Source organism: Mus caroli, chromosome 2 (assembly GCF_900094665.2).
Source record: "Mus caroli chromosome 2, CAROLI_EIJ_v1.1, whole genome shotgun sequence".
NCBI classification, from domain to species: domain Eukaryota; kingdom Metazoa; phylum Chordata; class Mammalia; order Rodentia; family Muridae; genus Mus; species Mus caroli.
In genome coordinates this window covers 22,257,852-22,276,879 of record NC_034571.1, presented here as the reverse complement: position 1 = coordinate 22,276,879, position 19,028 = coordinate 22,257,852, and the positions used below count along the sequence as shown (strand labels likewise).

At 51.7% G+C, this 19,028-nt stretch overlaps 1 protein-coding gene across 3 annotated transcripts; it reads left to right on the top strand.

Annotated features, from left to right (window-relative positions):
* Positions 1-293: 293 nt before the first annotated feature.
* Snapc4 (small nuclear RNA activating complex polypeptide 4) lies at positions 294-17,728 on the top strand. 3 transcript variants are annotated; one of them, XM_021149401.2, is made up of 23 exons: positions 294-398; positions 2,142-2,284; positions 2,702-2,748; positions 3,740-3,907; positions 4,027-4,152; positions 4,502-4,580; positions 5,042-5,123; positions 5,845-5,949; positions 6,038-6,110; positions 6,418-6,582; positions 7,101-7,248; positions 7,486-7,592; positions 7,741-7,835; positions 9,709-9,803; positions 10,501-10,580; positions 10,880-11,356; positions 12,091-12,355; positions 12,695-12,765; positions 13,193-13,303; positions 14,059-14,086; positions 14,455-15,875; positions 16,727-16,857; positions 17,478-17,728. In XM_021149401.2, the coding sequence occupies exons 2-22, from the start codon at positions 2,155-2,157 to the stop codon at positions 16,835-16,837; spliced, it is 3,984 nt and encodes a 1,327-aa protein (XP_021005060.1). In that variant the 5' UTR covers positions 294-398; positions 2,142-2,154; the 3' UTR covers positions 16,838-16,857; positions 17,478-17,728. The 3 variants fall into 3 exon arrangements, with proteins under 3 accessions (XP_021005060.1, XP_029330275.1, XP_029330274.1); XM_029474415.1 differs by having other exon boundaries at positions 310-398; positions 2,146-2,284; positions 16,703-16,857; XM_029474414.1 differs by having other exon boundaries at positions 310-398; positions 16,703-16,857.
* The last annotated feature ends 1,300 nt before the right edge of the window (positions 17,729-19,028 follow it).

Sequence of the window (19,028 nt, the reverse complement as noted above, 5' to 3'; positions counted from 1 at the left end):
TAAGAGTGAGACCGACCCCCACCCCCTACTTAGCCAGCAGCTCTGTGATGTGTTGGCCAGGCAGAATAATCCTCAGTGAATGAATGTCCATTTCTGGCGGTCCCAGGTTGTGGGCTCCGAGGACGCCACACACGGGAAAGTACTTAACGACACACTGATCATTCATCCAAACCCAGAACACTAGGAACTAAGTACATAACCCAGGGAACCTGGAGAAAGATGAACGCCTCGCTAGGGCCCCGCCCCCCCCAGCACACCTCCTAGCATGCCCTGCGCCGCAGCCTGGGTGGGACTTCCGGTGCAAGCCTACTGACTTCCGCGACTGCTAGAAGCATGATCTGCGTGTGGTCGCCCGGGCGACGATGCCGGCTGTGAAGTTTGGAAGGGAGGCCTAGAAGGTGAGGCGGCAGGTAGCAGGCGTTGTGTCCAGGAGGGGCAGGGCAGCCAGCACGGGGAAACCGAGGCGTGGCGTGGCCACGACATTGCTGGAGTGGAGAGCCCGCGTCCGGAGCCCAGCCGAGGTCCCCTAGCTGGTGAGATGCAGGACCGGATTTGCAACGGTGCTGTGCTCCGAACCGCTGCTCTAACCCGTTGCATGCGCTGCAGCACCACCGGCCACCCCTGGCTTATCCAATCCAGCCACCAAGGGTGCATTGGACCCCAACTGCCTTGCCCGGTTAGGCCTTAGAAGGGACAGGCAGCAAAGTGTCTCTGATGTCATTAAAGGCGGGCCGTGGCTCTCAGCTCAGGACTTGAAAACGTGACTTTTTCTTCCTTTATGTGGGTGATGCTGTGGGAGGAGATGGAATTGCTGCTGCCTCAAAACACACTTTACTCTTTCGTTGGTAGCCAAGCATCCAGTGGCAGTGATTATTGCTACTTCTGCAGATCCTGCTGTTTCTAGCCAAGTTGGTTGACAAACGTTCCCTGTATAAGTAATTGGAGTATCGTTGAAGGGGATTGCTTTGTTTTGTTGTGTTGTAGTCAGTTAAGACTGCTGTCGACAACTTAGTAGGAAGAAGTCAAACAGGATGTTTTTCTTCATTTCTGGCTTTGGGTGTGAAAATGTGTTTGATAATTTTGTTTGAAACAGTATCTCACTAATGGTCTGAAATGCAGAGATCCACTTAGTTATGCCCCCCAAGTGCTGGGATTTAAATTATGTGCCACCACACTCAGCTCTTTGTTTCTTTATTTTGGTTTTTTGGGGTTTTTTTTTGGGGGGGGGTTCGAGACAGGGTTTCTCTGTATAGCCCTGGCTGACCTGGAACTCACTCTGTAGACCAAGCTGGCCTCAAACTCAGAGATCCCCCTGCCTCTGCCTCCTGATTCCTGGGATTAAAGGCGTGTGTCACTATACCCAACTTCTACACCCAGCTTTTTACAGTTATTATACTTGTTAATTTCCTTGTGTGTAGGTAGGTGTGCCATAGTGGGGGAGGTCTGAGAGAAAGCTGGAGTAGGGTCTCTTCACCATTGATTACTGGTCCTGAATTCAGGTCCTTAGGCCTGGTAGCAAGTGCCTTTATATGGTGCGCCATCTCACCCACCTGAGCTTGTGTTTTCTAGAATCATCTTTCACACTTCTCTTCCAAATTTCCTTTGCCCTCAGACTTTGCTTACAGTGTACCAGAGAAAAGCCTCCTTTGTACTTTAGCAGGCACTTGTTCAGTGTCAGACAACACCGCATGCCAGGTAGTGTTCTGAAGAGATAGGTCATGGAGTAAGCTAAGCCTTACTCTGACGGCTAGCCAGTCAGCACTGTGTAGAGCGGGGCACCTACACCTCTGTTTATAGGTTTGGATCACAGGGGGTGAATGTCTGTTGCTCTGCACTTTCTGTACTTGGTGACCAACTGGGCACCTTGGGGCACAGAGACAAGTGTTTTTACCTGTGCTGGTGGCACCTGTGCTGGTGGCCTCAGGGAGAGTAGGGTCATTTCTAGGTGTTGAGTCAAGAGCAGAAGTCCTGGGTGTGAAAAGAGTGTCATAACTTGTGGGACTTTAACCCCAAGCTGATTGCCATCTGGATAGTCTATTGTCTGCATTTGAACAGGCTCTTGCCACCTCCAGCAAGTGTGTGCGTGAAAGAGAACGAGACCCAGGCACACTCAGTTTCTCATGTTTTCTAACATTCTGAAGGCAGGCCGAAGCCATGGACGTAGACGCCGAACGAGAGAAAATAACCCAGGAGATCCAGGAGCTTGAAAGGATTTTGTATCCTGGATCCTCCAGCGTCCACTTTGAAGTCTCTGAATCCAGTCTCAGTTCAGACTCTGAAGCAGGTGTGCCCATGAACCTGGCCTAGCACGGCATGGCTGGAACAGCTGTGTGCACCCTTTAGCTAAATTAGGCTGTGGACTGTTCCATGGTCAGACTCTGTTTCTTGCCCAAACTGTCTTCTGCTTTCACCTCAGTAAGAAAGTTTGTTTCAGTTTCTTAGTCTTAGCTGTCAGGGCTGCTGACTATTTGTGTATAACCACCCCTGCTGCCATCTAGCCTGGGACCCTCTAAGCAATGGCGAATCCTGGTGGGGAGAAGAGGACCCAGAGCTCAGCCTATCCACTTGAATAGTCTCCATGGCCCAGATACACAGAATTTCATCCCTGAGCACTCCAGTGAGACCCTGTTAAAAGTGTTCCTTTTTGTCTACAGCATACTCTTGCTCCCACTCCAATAGAGTGTGCTTGTGTTTCTTACAGATTCCCTGCCTGATGAGGACTTGGAAACTGCTGGTGCCCCCATCTTGGTAATTGTTACTTACCAGGCCGGGCTGCTGGGTCATACCTGTTAACTACTTTCCAAACTGGCCTAAGAGGACATTTTTTTGCGTGCCTGTGGGATTTTCTACAATTAATGCTTACTTACTGTGAAAATAAGGCATCGCAAAAGTGTTTACTTCTTTTTATGGTGCTAGAGATGGAACCCAGGGTCTCATTCACACTAGGCTCACACTCTACCACTAAGCTATACCCCTGAACACTTATCAAAACTAAAGTTTATCCATAGAAGTGAAGTAACCACTCTAACAGACTGGTGACTATAGCTGCTGGCTTTTCCTGAGCTCACAGTCAAAACATCAGATGTGAGAGGCAGCCTACCTGGGACCTGCTTCGCAGCTCAGCCTCTGTGCCTCTGTTTCCCTTTCTAGATGGTAGTCATCATGGATGGCTTAGGAAAGCATCTGGCAGAGGTTAGTCATGCCAGTGTTGCTAGCCATGCTTTGTTCGTTTTGCTTACTTCCTCGCCAAACAAGCAAGTACGGAGTCCCGTTAGCGTTTAAAGACCATGTGTCTGCTCAGTAGACTAACACAGCTCTGGGGTCGTTGGACATTTGGCATTCTTGGGGGTTTGTCCCTGATTGCTATTCAGGGAATTTCCTTGCTGAGATCTGACACTTGAGGTGTTCAGGATGGGGACACAAACTTGCTGTGAAGTTCAGGCTCCAAAGAGATGTCTGTTATAAAAAAAATGGAAGCTGCCTGCTATGGTATACCAACTCCCAACCCCAGCATACATTTTACAAGCAGATCTCATGTTGGTTTGGAAAGTGCCCACTCTCTAGCTTGAGGATGATGGGCTCTGTATAACTTCTCCCTCCTTCCAGTGTGGTTCCACACTCAGTGGGTGTATACTAGGGCTTCCTCAGATCCCTCTCATGGGCTTAGGCTTGAGCGTGGCAACAAGGAGAGGGCTGCCTGTGTCTTGTTCTTCCTGCTCCATTTCTGGCTCCTAACTAGGAAGAGGAAGGGTCGAGTGAGGGCAGCAATGATGAGGAGGACCCCAAGGACAAAGCTCTCCCTGAAGACCCCGAGACCTGTCTGCAGCTAAATATGGTCTACCAGGAGGTGATCCGGGAAAAGCTAGCAGAGGTTAGCCAGTTGCTAGCCCAGAACCAGGAGCAGCAGGTAAGATGGCCTACTCAACACCTGTATAACCCCTCATGACACTCAGTGCCCCACAGGATCAAGTTCAGAGTGAATCTGCTCACCCACCTGGCCCACTGATGGCCTTGCTTTTGTCCCAGGAGGAGATCCTGTTTGATCTGTCTGGGACCAAATGCCCCAAGGTGAAGGATGGCAGAAGTCTGCCCTCATACATGTACATAGGCCACTTCCTGAAGCCATACTTCAAGGACAAGGTTACTGGAGTGGTGAGTAGTAATGAAGGCTCTCAGGTTGGTCGAGTGTCTCTTCTCCATGAGTACTGGTGTGTTCCCTAAAAGAATCACAGCATTTAGGAAGTCAATATTCTAAATCTCAAACTGCTGATGCCCTTGTGTGCCTGCATCTTCCTGGAGTCTCAGGCCACTTCCTTGTACTGGGTGGGTCATGTCCAGAGCTTTTCAATCAGTAGAAAGCTTGTAGTACAGAAGTCTTGGGCTTGGCCCTCCATCTGGGCAGTACATGAGGAGGCTGGAGGGAAGATTCTGAGTCTCCATAGGTACCCTGGAGGGTGAGTGTGGTTGGTGTGTCATGTTATAACACTGTACACTCTGACAGGGGCCTCCTGCCAACGAAGAAACACGGGAGAAGGCTACCCAGGGAATCAAGGCCTTTGAACAGCTCTTGGTGACCAAGTGTAAGAGTCTAGGCAGGCCTTTGGATGGGTGTCCTCCAACCATGGAAACCACAGAGGGCATCCCCATAGCCTGGCCTCTTCTAGGCAGATGCTGTAATTCTCGCCTATCCTTATGGCGTCATGGACTCCTTCAGGACTTTATCACTGGGGCTGTCCACTTGATACTTTCCCTCTTCAGTGTTGAGTGGGTTCAGGCTGAGTCTAGCCTTCCCAGCTCTAGCTATTCTCAGAACACCTAACCCTGAAAGGATACCCTGAGCTAGCTTTTGGGTGGAAGATGGATTCCTGGGCTGGAAGGGATTCTGGCTAGCCACCCTACTGGCATTCAGAGACGTAGCCACTACCTTTCCGCAGCAGGGGGCAGCAGGTAGGCTCGAGTTGTAGAGAGGATTCAGTGGACATGTATGTCCGTGAAGCAAGCAAAACTTTCTGACATCACATTGCTATCTCTTCCTCCTCAGGGAAGCACTGGGAGAAAGCCTTGCTCAGGAAGTCTGTAGTGAGTGACCGCCTACAACGTCTGCTTCAGCCCAAATTGCTGAAGTGAGTCTGGAAACAGGTCATCATAGCCTTCCCCGTGGTGAAAAGCCAGGCAGCTGTGGGGCTGGTGAGGTTCATCCTGGCATGCTCTGCCTCTCGCTGCTCTGTCAGCACTGTGATGTCAGTGTCCATTGATGGGTATATATCACATGACCAAAGGATATCATGTGGTGCCTAGTGGGAGTACACAGGGAGGAGCATTGTTGTTTTGATAGATTGCCACCATCAATATTGAACACACAAGACCAGAGGTGGCTAGTACCCTCAGGCCCAGCACATTAGCTCTGGTATTGACAGCATTGGTGCTCAATATTGATGGTGGGAATGGCAGTTTTCCTGAAGTGTAAGAGAGCCAGTTCTTCCCTCCAAGACAGTTCTGTTTAGCTGCAAAACTAAGTCGAGATTGCCTGAGATGACTGTATCCTGGAAGATAAGAATTGGCAGTGGGTCCAGACTCTTTGAGATACAAGCAGCTACCACCTGCCAGTGTAAACAACTTGGCAACTCCTGCCCTGATGCTGCCATTCTGGTGGTAAGAGCACCCCAGAGGTTGTGCCAGATCTTCCTTGGTGGTAAGGGATCAAAGCAGGAGAGAGAGCACATTTCTGAGCAGGCTTTCCAACACTGAGCTGTGAGGCTTGAACAAGAGCAGCTCAGAGAGCAGAGCCTCCGCTTACACAGTGCATCCCACTCACAACTCTCCCCCACTCTACCCGCCTTGCAGGCTGGAGTACTTACACGGAAAACAGAGCCGAGTCTCCAGTGAGTTGGAAAGGCAGGCCCTGGAGAAGCAGATTAAGGAAGCAGAGAAGGAGATTCAGGACATCAAGTAAGCTGGGGCTGCCTGGTCCTGCCTGGTCCTGCCTGGGAAGAGCTGCAGGCCTTGCATGATACCAGCTCCTTGTCCTTTGCTTTAGCCAGCTCCCAGAGGAAGCGTTGTTGGGGAACCGGCTAGACAGCCACGACTGGGAGAAGATTTCCAATATTAACGTAAGTGAGGAAGACCTGGGTGCCCACTGCTATAGTAGTGCTTGTAAGCCGAGTGTGATGGGATCTAGGTGGGGAAGCCTCACTGTCCCTTGTACCTTAACCCACTGTGAAGCCTCCAGTCCAAAGATGCCTGGGAGTTGGAGGTGGCAAAGGACTCCATGGGACTCTTGCCCAGCTGCCAGGGTCCCACTCCTGAGATAGGCAGTCTTCATGGCCACTGAAGCCACTGGCAGACAGTGACAATCAGGCCAGGAGCTCTGTCTTGGCATCAGCAGCCCCTCTGAAGGCTTTGTTCTCCTGGGTGTAGTTTGAAGGAGCCCGCAGTGCAGAGGAGATCCGGAAGTTCTGGCAGAGTTCTGAGCATCCAAGCATCAGTAAGCAGGAATGGAGCACGGAAGAAGTAGAGAGGCTGAAGGCCATCGCTGCCACACATGGCCACCTGGAGTGGCATTTGGTTGCAGAGGAACTTGGGGTAAAGACTAGGACTTGGGAGACCTTAGAAGGGTGGGAGGACATGGGCTGCTGGGTCAGTCTCATGCTGTGTAGTGTGGTACACACAGCAGGCATTAGGAATTGTTTGGTAAATTGTGCTTTTAAAGAAAGTTGTCTCTTTCATCATTTTAACTTTAAATTTCATTATGTCTGTGAAAATATCACCATTTACCTCAAACTCTTGGCACCTCTCCTGCTTTGGGATTGGGCTGGGATTAACACCAGAGCTGTCTATGGCCAAGTTTTCTTTCTATAAGCCATAGAGTCCTCTCTTAGCTGCTCCTGTCCTGGGTCCCAACCATGGTCTAGCAAACTATCACCTGGTAAGAGCCTGGAGGAGGCAGGAGAGTTCTGTTGTATAGAGCGCTCGCTGCCTGTGGCTCAGGCCCACCTATCTTCTGGAAGCACTTGGGTCTCCTGCAAGGCTGTGCTGGGTATTTCTGCACATGCAGGGTGAAGCCCAATAACGCCCGCTTGTTTCTCTCTGTCCTTGGGAAGACAAGCCGCAGTGCCTTTCAGTGCCTGCAGAAATTCCAGCAGTACAATAAAACCCTGAAACGCAAGGAGTGGACAGAGGAGGAAGACCACATGCTCACCCAGCTGGTCCAAGAGATGCGAGTTGGGAACCATATCCCATACCGCAAGAGTAAGCCCACCACATCCAATAGCATCTTTCCGTTCATTGAGCTGCTCCGAGCCCTAGTGGCCTGAGGCCCTAGGTGCCTGGAAGCAGAGACTTGCAGAAGAGTTTACAGTTATACTAGGGAGAAGTGGGAGGGGACCCTAGTGACAGAGTAACTCTTCTCTGTAGCTTCTGGGAGGACCCCTGTCCCTGCTTATTGCCTCGATAGGACAGATAAATCCCAGTCTTCTCTGTCCCCAGTCGTCTACTTCATGGAAGGGAGAGACTCCATGCAGCTGATCTACCGTTGGACCAAGAGCTTAGATCCCAGCCTGAAAAGGGGATTCTGGGCCCCAGAGGAAGATGCTGTAAGTTTGGCACCCAGAGAAAACTGTTCCCAGGAAGTTTGACTGGTTCCCTGGGTGCAATCATATGCCCTCCTTAGCTGAGAGGCCCCAGGGTGGGAAGGGTGTGGCTATCCCGTGGAGCTTCTTTCTGTTTGCTTCTTTCCTGCAGAAATTGCTTCAAGCTGTTGCCAAGTATGGGGCGCAGGACTGGTTTAAAATCCGGGAAGAGGTGCCAGGTAGGAGCGATGCCCAATGCAGAGACCGGTGAGTTGCCCGCACTGGCTGAAGGAGCGACTTGCTTGGGTCACACTTCTGTAGGCAGGCTAGGTGACAGTGGGCCAAAGTTATATGCCCACAGGGGCTTTTCAAACTGGGGTTGGCACTGTTAGGAAGCAGTACTTTGATATTTCTGTTGTCCACAAGTAGTCAAGTACTAGTGATGACTCATGCACATGTCCTCCCACCTTGCTGGTGGGAAGGTCCCCAGCAGAGAGGGTCTCTCCTTTTCTCCCCATTTTCTTTCAGTGGTTTGTTCAGATGTATTTTAGTTTACCTACACTCAGCAGCCCTGCAGAATCCCATTCAAAACAGGCAAAGGTTTTCAACAAACTTGTCTCCAGAGATGCACAAAGTAACCAGAAGGCCCATGAGAAGATGCTCAGTCACTTATTTCAGGACTGCAAATCAAAACCACAGTGAAATATTTCGCACATGTAGGGGAATTGTTTTAAAACACACACACTAACAAGTATTCCTGGGGCACAGATCACAGCCTCCAGAAAAACCAGAGCATGCAACAGCATTGTGCTGGGGCAGTATAGTCTGTACCTGCAAAACTCACATGTCCCAAACATCCCAGGAGCTTGTATATTAGACAAGAATGTTGATAGAACATCCTTCATTGTCAGGAAGAAAGTGTGGGGTACAAAGTCAGAGAGTGGGGTACAAAGTTGGAGTGTGGGTACAAAGTCGGAGTCTGGCATTTGCAGGGAAGGTCCTGATAAGTGCTGTGTGATACATTTGGCGCCTTGAGAACATTCTGAACATTTGGTCAAATATTTATCAAGACATGCTCATTTCTCTCAAGAGTGTCTTTGGGTCGGTGACTCTTGTGCTTGGCCTTTGGAGGAACTGTCAGACTCTGTGCAAAATGTCTCTATATTGTGCTCCCACAAGCAGCATGTGAGGCTTGTGGCTGAAGCCTTCCACGTGTTTGTGGAATGGACTTTGACACAGCTGTCTCACAGTAGCCCCTCATGGCTGTGTGTACAATTGCTTGTACCTGCTGGCTTCTTACATGTGTGCATCTCTTTGGAAAATCATCTGTCAAGTCCCTTCCTAGGTTTAAATTACCTGTCTTTGGATAACTGGCTTTTACATGTTCAAAATGCAAGTCCCTAGTCAGATGCAGGATTTGCAAACACTCTAATCAATGGCTCTTCTCTCCCTTCTTCACAAGGCGCCTTAAAGCAGGGGTTCTCAACGTGTGGGTCTCAGACCCTTGGTAGGGAGGATGTTGAATGAACCTTTCATAGGGGTTGCCTGAGACCATCAGAAACACAGATAATTATATTACAATTCATAACAGTAGCGAAATTAGTTATGAAGTAGCAATAAAAATAGCGTTATGGTTGGGAGTCACCACAACATGAAGAACTGTATTAAAGGGTCACGGCATTAGGAAGGTTGAGAACCACTGCCTTAAAGCATAAAATTCTTAAAATGTTCTGGGCAGTAGTGGCTCATGACTAATCCCAGCATTTAGGAAGCAGAGGCAGGAGGATCTCTGTAAGCCACCCTGGTCTACAGAGCAAGTTTCAGGACAGACAGAGCTACACAGAGAAACCCTGTCTCAAAATCATTTTTGGCCAGGCAGTGGTGGCGCACACCTTTAATCCCAGCACTTGGGAGGCAGAGGCAGGCGGATTTCTGAGTTCGAGGCCAGCCTGGTCTACAAAGTGAGTTCCAGGACAGCCAGGGCTAAAATTTGATGAATTCCATCTTGTCTTGTTTTGGTTTGGTTTTTGCTTTTGCTTTTGCTTGTTGTGGTATTGTCCTAAGAAATCACTGAGAAAGCCAGAGAGCAGTGAAGGGGTCTTAGCACCTAAAGTGTCCCTCTGTTCCCACACATTTCCAGCTACATCAGAAGATTACATTTCAGCTTGAAAAAGGGACGGTGGAACGCAAAAGAAGAGCAACAGCTGATCCAGCTAATAGAGAAATATGGCGTTGGTGAGTTGTCGGACAGTGTTACCTGCTGCTGCTGACTCTGATCATACTGGGAATTCTTGCAGCCCATCTTCTGGATTCCAGGCTGTCCTCAAATCAGTTTCTGCCTCATCCTCAGCCTTCCCAGTTGCAAATGCTGTTCTCTTTTAGGGGTGGGCATGGGGCTGGAATTCAGGACCTCACTCCAGCTAGGCAAGCATGCCTCCAAGCCCCAACCTCATGCTCTCATTACAAATGAATAGATATTCACAACAGAACATGGGGAAGCCAGATGAAGTGGTGCAGGGCCTTTACTCCTGGCACTCAGGAGGCCGATGCAAGCCCACATTCGCACGCATAACTGTGTGCAGCTTCAGTCAGATCTTTTGTGACTTGCATTTGCTGTATTGACTTGCAGAACACAAGAGTGTTTTTCACCCGTTGTCACACTGCCCGAGAACTGCAATGTGCATGTGTCCCTCTGCAGCACTAGGCACAAAGAGTTGGTGAGGTCTCTTTAGAGCCTAAGTGCATCAGATGCACAGGGCCTGCAGTGACTTTCTCTTCCGACCTGTATGTGCCAGACCTTCCTCAGGGCCTGGTCAGCCTTGAGATTCGCATGCTGACAAACACAGATCCTCTCACCAAGCACATGAGGGAAGCCCCTCCTGATGACGTAGCCTCTGTCCTAGAGGCTGGTCTACTGTGGCTGTTTTTGCAGGTCACTGGGCAAGAATAGCTTCTGAATTGCCCCATCGGTCAGGCTCCCAGTGTCTGAGCAAGTGGAAGATCTTGGCCAGGGTGAGACATTTGTTTGCTTTCTGTGTGTATGCTTTCCTTGAGCTCAGCGAAAAACCCCATAACCTGTAAGAGTGCTTGGGCGAGATGAGGTGTTGTGGGATGGGAAGAGAGTGCAAAGATTCTGGCCCTTGCGTGCCCTTAACAGGAGGCCAAGGACAGAGGGAAAGCATACCTCAGCCCCAGTGTGCTCTGTTCCTGGAAGTGTTCTTCCTTAGGGACCTCTCCATAGGGTGTCCTGTTTCTCTGTTACCTATATGCCTGGGTATCTGAGACCTGAGGCAGCCTATTCCTCCCCTCAGAAGAAACAGCATCTGCAGAGGAAGAGAGGGCAGAGGCCCCGTCACAGTAGCCAGTGGAGCTCTAGCGACAGCAGCAGCGCCAGTGAAGACTATGGCAGTGGCAGCGGCAGTGGTAGCAGCAGCAGCAGCGACAGTGAAGACTCAGATGTGGAGCTGGAGGAGTCTCTGGAGAGCAGTAGAGCACTGACTTCTCAACAGTACAGAGTGCCAGACATTGACCTGTGGGTTCCTACCAGGCTGATCACCAGCCAGTCACAGAGAGAAGGGACAGGGTGCTACCCACAACACCCTGCTGTCTCCTGCTGCACTCAGGATGCCTCTCAAAATCACCACAAGGAAGGTTCTACCACCGTCTCTGCTGCTGAGAAAAACCAGCTGCATGTGCCCTCTGAGACCCACAGCACTGTTCCAAGAGGAGACCGGTTCCTACACTTCTCAGACACTCACTCAGCAAGTTTGAAGGATCCAGCCTGCAAGGTAGGTCCTAGAATGTGAGCAAGGGGAATAGTGTGTGCTCTGTGCTCTTAGTGGTCACTGTGGCTGTCACTCTGGACAGTGTGGCAGTTTGGTTTCTGACCTGGCAAAAGCCTTGTCCCTTTATTCACTAGAATTGTTGCTTAGGACTGGTTTCAGAGCTGTGCGGTAGCAGTGGCCTTCATAGGAGCTGCAGCCTCCATTGTCCCCAAGTCATTTGCTTTAAAGATTGTAAGGACTTCTGCACCAGGGCACTTGGATAGTGGGCAGTTCCCCACCCTCAACTGCCATGCGTTGTGGAGGTGTCCTTGGGTAGTGTCAATCCAACTTGGCTGGCTGTGCATTGACCTGTCCCCCTCTGTCCTCAGAGCTGGGCCTGAGGCCAGTCAGATGTAGCTCTGGCAGTGGCTGGAGCAGCCTTTTGGACTGTACAGGCTGCTCTGCTGCTCTGCACTGGGTATTGCTGGAGGGACAATGCAGTCATCTCAGCCATGGTACTGCCTGCCATGTGGGCCAGAGCATCTGTCTTTTAGAGAGGGCGCTAAGACGGGCCCTATTTTAAGGCCACATTAGCCTTACCACAGAGAACTTTCCCAAATAGCAAATGGTGTTCTTACAAGGAGGCGTTAAAGCTGCACAGTGGCAGGCCTGTACCAGATCCTCTTGATATACAGCATGTGTTGAAGGTGCCCCTAGAGAACATGCCGAGGCTAATCAGGACTCGTCCAACCACCCAGAGCCACACACTGATGAAGGGAAGACCGAGGCAGCCACTCCTCCCTAATTCACGCTCAGGGGCTGACCCTGGCAACAATACGGCTGGACCCCATCTGCGGCAGCTATGGCATGGAACTTACCAGAATAAGCAGAGACGCAAGAGACAGGCTCTACATCGCAGGCTCCTTAGGCACAGGCTTTTGCTGGCTGTGATACCCTGGGTGGGTGACATCAACCTGGCCTGCACACAAGCTCCCCGGAGACCTGCAACCGAACAGACTAAAGGTACTGCCCAGAGCACTTTGGAGAACTTCCTGGAGCCAGGGTGGGAGCAAGTGCCACTCCTTGATCCATAGCAGAGTATCCTGAAGGGGTCCTTGGGAGGGCAGGTCTGTGAGGGACAGGCAGGACTATCCCTGAAGAGTTTGAGCATGAGCAGTTAGGCCACTCTACCTGCCATTGTGAAACAAAGGGCAGCCAGATTTGGGGTGATGGTGAGATTTGGGGTCATACCTTCTGCTTTTTGAGGTAGTGTGGAGCTCTAAGGCTGCTCTGCCTTCCTCTCTCTTGGGGTTCCTTTTCAGGGGGAACTTCAAAACGAGCCCCTTTTCCCTTGTCCTCTAGCTGACAGCATCCGGATGCAGTTAGAGTGTGCCCGCCTGGCCAGCACTCCGGTATTCACACTGCTCATTCAGGTAAGCCCCCGCATAGTGCTGCCTGCTTTGCTCTAGTCTTCTGTGACAATAGGAGACTCGCAGTGGGTTCACACATGAGAGTCACTTCGGCTTCCTAGCCTACAGTTCAGCTGACGACGTGAAAGGGACCTTTGGCTCTTCAGCATTTGCCATCTTTTGAGTTAAACAGTGACTTAGAAAAGAAGTTAGCACCCAGACCCAGGTCTAAGATGAGGAGGCAGGCTTGGAGCAGGGTCTTCCTCATTGGAAGAAGGGACAGCAACATGGAACCCAAGTCCAGGCTGTGGGCTCTGAAACTGTCATGACCTCCCTTTAGGAGTCTGCTCCTGAAACAGCTGCTCCATTATCAGGGCTGTTTTCCATCTGCTTGACGGGCCTGGCCCAGTGCAGGCTGGAGCAGGGAAGCACTTATTCTCAGGTCTCTCAGCTATTGCAGATTGATACTGCGGGCTGCATGGAGGTGGTTCGAGAGAGGAAAAGCCAGCCACCTGCACTGCTCCAGTCTGGCACCCAGAACACCCAGCCGCATCTCCCGCAGGTAACATACACTGACAACAAGAAGTGAGGACAATTGTGTGTGGTAGTATGTGCTTTTAATCCCAGTACTTGGATGGCAGAAACAGGCAGATCTCCATGAGTTCAAAATCAACCTAGTCTACATAGCAAGCTTCAAGCCAGCCAAAGCCACATGAGCCCCTTCCTCAAAAAAGAAGTAAAAATAAGTACTGCCCATCCCTGGCCCAGACTGGCCCGGGTTCAGTATCTCAACTTTTCCCTTGGGGGCCAGGGGAGGCAGTTCTTAGACATTTCCATAGAAAAGTGTGGCTCTCCCTGAGAACAGCCCTGCCATAGTTTCTCATAGAGTCTGCTGTGTAAGCAGCCCCATGGGAGGAGGCCTGATTAGAACCTGAGGCAGGTGCAAGATAGGCTGTGGGTGGGCAGGTGGGCTGGCTGGCACAAGCCCTGGTCTCTGCAAGTCACTAATACCGTCTGTTCTAGAAAACAAACTCATGGGCTTAGTTTGGGAGAGGCATCACCTTGGAGTCCTGTCACCTGGGGAGACAGTGAACTAAAATAGAACTCTGGTTCCCATAGCCCCAACCCCACACTGTTTGGTGACGACCTGATAAGCTGTGGCCAGGTAGCTTTAGTGGGGCTGTATAGAAAGCCTAGAGCAGCAGCTGTCCTCTCCCAGGACCCCTGAGCTGAGGGGAGGCCCCCAGAGTTGGGTGGTGAGTGGGAAGAAGTGTGAGATCCAGCAGAGGTTCTATAGTCTGACTCTTCTCTTTACAGGCATCCTCTAATGCCAAGAACAGCACAGGTACCATATGCCGCTTCTGTCTCTCATGGTGGGACATGCCATGCATCTGAGCCACAGCCTTAGCAACACAGCCAGTGGTCCTGACAGTAGGCTAGAAAGGCCTGAACCTGCTTGGGCTGCTACCTTTGGGCTGCCACTGGGGGTTTGAGGGGATTATGCTGTGTCACATTAGGGTCCAGGCATGTTAGAGGTTTAGAAGCCAGTCTCTCATAGTCGGGTTGCTGGCTCTGGCATTGCTGCCCTCTCTGTGAACAGAGTGCCTTGGGTTGGGGGCCCATGAGGTGAGCTGGAGCCTCACATGTAGGGGTGCTGGTGTCCCTGGGCACAGAACCCGAAGCTCTCATCAAGCTGGTTGTCTCTTCCTTTAGGCTGCCTTCTTCCAAGCATGCCGGGTGAGCAAACTGCAAAGAGAGCCAGCCACAAAGGGCGCCCACGACTGGGGTCATGCAGGACTGAGGCTACCCCCTTCCAAGTCCCTGTAGCAGCCCCACGTGGCCTCCGGCCAAAGCCTAAGACTGTATCTGAGCTGCTTCGGGAGAAGCGGCTCCGTGAGTCCCATGCCAAGAAGGCCACTCAGGCTCTTGGTCTCAACAGCCAGCTGCTGGTCTCCTCACCTGTGATCCTCCAGCCCCCTCTGCTGCCAGTCCCCCATGGTTCCCCAGTAGTAGGCCCTGCAACGTCCAGTGTAGAACTCTCTGTACCTGTGGCGCCGGTGATGGTCAGTTCAAGTCCTTCTGGCTCCTGGCAGGTGGGTGGGATCTCAGCCACAGACAAGCAGCCCCCCAACCTACAAACCATTTCCCTAAATCCTTCTCACAAAGGGACCCAGGTTGCAGCCCCTGCTGCTTTTAGGAGCCTAGCCTTAGCCCCCGGGCAAGTCCCCACAGGCGGCCATCTGAGTACACTAGGACAGACCTCTACCACATCCCAGAAGCAGAGCCTGCCTAAGGTCCTGCCCATTCTTCGAGCCGCTCCCAGCCTCACTCAGCTGTCTGTGCAGCCACCAGCAAGTGGACAGCCCCTGGCAACCAAGTCCAGCCTGCCTATTAGCTGGGTTCTCACAACTCAGAAGTTGCTCTCTGTCCAAGTGCCAGCTGTGGTGGGCCTCCCCCAGTCAGTGACGACCCCTGAGACCATAGGACTACAAGCAAAACAGCTACCTTCCCCTGCCAAGACTCCTGCTTTTCTGGAACAGCCTCCAGCCAGTCTAGACACAGAACCCAAGGGACCTCAGGGCCAGGAAGTACCACCCACACCTGGGCCTGAAAAGGCAGCTTTGGACCTAAGTCTCCTTTCCCAGGAAAGTGAGGCAGCCATCGCCACATGGCTGAAGGGGTGCCAAGGTGCTTTTGTACCCCCGCTGGGGAGCAGGATGCCCTATCATCCCCCTTCCCTGTGCAGCTTGCGGGCATTGTCCAGCCTCCTCCTCCATAAACAGGACTTAGAGCAGAAGGCTTCCTCTCTGGTGGCCAGCCAGGCAGCTGGGGCCCAACCTGATCCCAAGGCTGGAGCCCTACAAGCTTCCCTGGAGCTGGTACAGAGGCGATTCCGGGACAATCCAGCCTACCTCCTGCTAAAGACGCGTTTCCTGGCTATCTTCTCCCTTCCTGCATTCCTGGCCACACTGCCCCCCAACAGCGTCCCCACCACCTTGTCACCAGACGTGGCTGTGGTTTCTGAGAGTGACAGTGAAGACCTTGGTGACCTGGAGCTCAAGGATAGGGCTAGACAGCTGGACTGCATGGCCTGCAGAGTGCAAGCAAGCCCAGCAGCGCCAGACCCTGTACAGGTATGGATGCTGGACTGCAGCCCCACTTCCCGTGACAGGCAAAGGTCCGTGCAGTGCCTGCTGGGAGTGGTGAGATGGGCAGGTGGAAGTTGTACAAGGGAGAAGGCTGTGGGTTCCTGAAGGAGGAGGAAGCTTGTCCAATCTGCCTGGTTGGGAAAGGGCTTCTTAGCAAAAGTTGCCTCTCCTGGGCTGGATATAGCAGGAGAGGGAGGCAGCCTTCTAATACGACGTACCCCCACCCTACTCACATACCACACACCTAAACTCAACGTAGAGAGGCTGGCCTGACACATAACCCTGGGGTGGGCTGTAGGTACAGTGTAGGTCTGTTGCCCTTGTTCCTGCTCTTGTGGGTACAGAGTTCCTCTCAGACATCTCTTGTTCACAGAGAGCTGGCCTGGCAAGCCAGTCTGTTTCCCATAGGAGCTTAGGGACAAGATGTGTGGGCCCATTTCTCTGGCTACTTCGAAGGAGTCCTACCAAGCCTCCTCCCTTGCAAAGATTAGGTGTGTGGAGCCTTCCCACAGCTGTCACTCCTTTCCTGGTGGTGCTGCCCTAGTTCCAGGGTGACCTGGGAATCTCTAGGATACTTTCTTGTCTCAGCCTCCATTGGCCTGCACTTGAGAGTAAGAGGGTGGCTATCATGGAATTACTAATGGTTGGAGACCGTACCTAAAGGGCAAAACTGCAGAAAGCTAGGACCTGGTTCCTCCCATGCTCTGTCCTGGGGGAGCATACCCTAGCAGCTGCCTGTCCCTGATGTTAGGGTGGGGGCAATAGAGGGGGCTGTTCTGAGTCCTCCCTTTCCCATTCCCTACCCTGGCTAGAGCCACCTTTTCTCCCCTGGTCAGAGAGCTCCAAGTCCTGGTGAGGTTTCTGCTCTGTCCCCCCTGAATGCTTCTGATGGCCTTGATGACCTTGACGTGCTCAGGACTCGACGTGCTCGGCATTCCCGGAGATAGAGGTTGCTTTGAGCAGCAAGGTGAGTCCCTGGGGAGGCTGCCACCATGCAACCTGGGAGAGGCAGAGGTTAGAATATGGGCTCCCTCAGTCTGCTCTGGAAACACCTGAGGGATGTGGCACCAAGTCTGAAGGCTGGGCCTATAAGGATACTTGATGCTCCTTGTCCTCTGTCCTTCCCTACCTGAAGGACATGTTGCCCAGTGTGCCTCTTGGCCTTGGCCCTCCTCCCCTTTGCCTGAGGTTTTTTCCCCCTTCTTTCCTGGGTTGTCAGCTCTCAGAGCACCCTCTGGCTGCTTTCCTGAGGTGGCACTGCTGGCTCAGTGCGAGTCTTGGGGTGTTCACTACTTGCAGCCCATGAGCATAATTACCCGCAGTTCCTCTGACCACAAATCCCAGGCTCTACCTTGTTGCTTTCACTGTTGGGTCCCTGGGTGCAGGTCAGCAGGTGACCAAGGAAACTGATGGGACTGAGGTGGTCAGGGCATTCTAGTTGTGAAGCCACCACCATCAGCTGAGCTGTCTGTCCCCAGTGCAGTGCCAGCTCAGTCCTTGCTGCTCAGCAGCCCCATCTGTGTGGTCAGTCCTGATGTCTGGGGCCTGGTGAGGGGCAGGCACTATCAAGAGTATCCTGTGTTTCAGGACAAGGTGTCAGGGGGTCCAGAGTCCCGCTCTCACCAGGCAAGAGGCAGGGCCCAAGCCTGCCCAGAAGCAGCCACGACCCTCAGCAAGAAGATGGGAGGCCAGAAAGCTACAGGCTGAGGACCGAGCTGTCTGTAGCAACCTACAGGCTGTGGTGATAGCAGTGGCCACGTGATCACAGGCTAACTGTTAACAGACTTGGGGCCGTGTGAAGGAATAAAGGAAATGCCTCATTTTCACTTAAAAAGCAATGTATAGCCTTTGGTGGTTTTGTCTAGAGCTGGGTGCCCACCATCAACTGGGGATGTGATTGTCTGCCAGTTCTGGGAACCTCTCACACCCTTTGCTGCCCAGGCAGCCCCTGGACCCAGCACTTTACCAGAGAGCAGAGAGAATAGAGAATCAGCGTTTCTTCCCATTTCAAGAAAATGTGTTGGGCTGGCTCAGTGGTTAAGAGCATTGACTGCTCTTCCAGAGGTCCTGAGTTCAATCCCCAACATGGTAGATCATAATGGGATCTGATGCCTTCTTCTGGCACACAGTGTACATGCAGACAGAGCACCCATACCTAAATAAATCTTTAAAAAAGAAAAAGGGGGGGGGGGATATATCATCTAGCCTGTACCCCTAGGCGAGGTCTCCAACTGGCCTGAACCTCTCAGGGAGGTCCCCAGAACCAGCATCTATCACAGCAGCAGCTCTCACTAGATGGGAGGCTTGTGTTTGGCATGGCGCCGAGACCCCATTGGGTCTTGTCTCTCCCTTTAAAAAAAAAATGTTTTGGGGCTGGTGAGATGGCTCAGTGGGTAAGAGCACCCGACTGCTCTTCCGAAGGTCCAGAGTTCAAATCCCAGCAACCACATGGTGGCTCACAACCATCCGTAATGAGATCTGGCGCCCTCTTCTGGAGTGTCTGAAGACAGCTACAGTGTGCTTACATATAATAAATAAATCTTTAAAAAAAAAAAATGTTTTATGTATGTGAGTACACTGTCACTCCCTTCAGACAAACCAGAAGAGGGAATTGGATCCCTTACAGATGGTTGCTGGGAATTGAACTCAGGACCTCTGGAAGAGCAGTTAGTGCTCTTAACTGCCGATTGATCTCTCCAGCCGTCTCTCCTTTTTCTTAGTTACTATTTCCATGACACCAGACTCTATACATCCTGGGCCCTTGGCTCTCCAGGATTTAGTTATTTTTGTTTGTTTGGTTGGTTGATTTTTGTTTTGTTTTTGTTTTTTCCGAGACAGGGTTTCTCTGTGTAGCCCTGGCTGTCCTGGAACTCACTCTGTAGACCAGGCTGGCCAGGATTTAGTTTTTACATGTGTTCATCCTCTGTGGGAAACTTGCAGCTCATAGTAAAATGGTATGACCAGCCTAGTCCTAGTGATTGTACCAGTTGTCACTCCAGCTGATGGCTGTCACGCATCCAGGGACGCATGTTTGTCGTGGCTCCCTCTAACCTCTGCACTGGGTTTCTCCATTCTGGAGAACTTGGAGTTTCTGCAGCTATCTGTGCTATTGACTTCCACCTCAGTTTTATGAGCAAA

What these genes read in the sequence shown, in the direction of transcription:
- Snapc4 (XM_029474415.1), top strand. Translation starts at nt 2,155, where the DNA reads ATGGACGTAGACGCCGAACGAGAGAAAATAACCCAGGAGATCCAGGAG. An exon ending in TGGTTGCAGAGGAACTTGGG is followed by an intron (nt 6,583 to 7,100) that starts GTAAAGACTAGG and finishes GTCCTTGGGAAG; the next exon opens with ACAAGCCGCAGTGCCTTTCA. An exon ending in GGGCCCCAGAGGAAGATGCT is followed by an intron (nt 7,593 to 7,740) that starts GTAAGTTTGGCA and finishes TCTTTCCTGCAG; the next exon opens with AAATTGCTTCAAGCTGTTGC.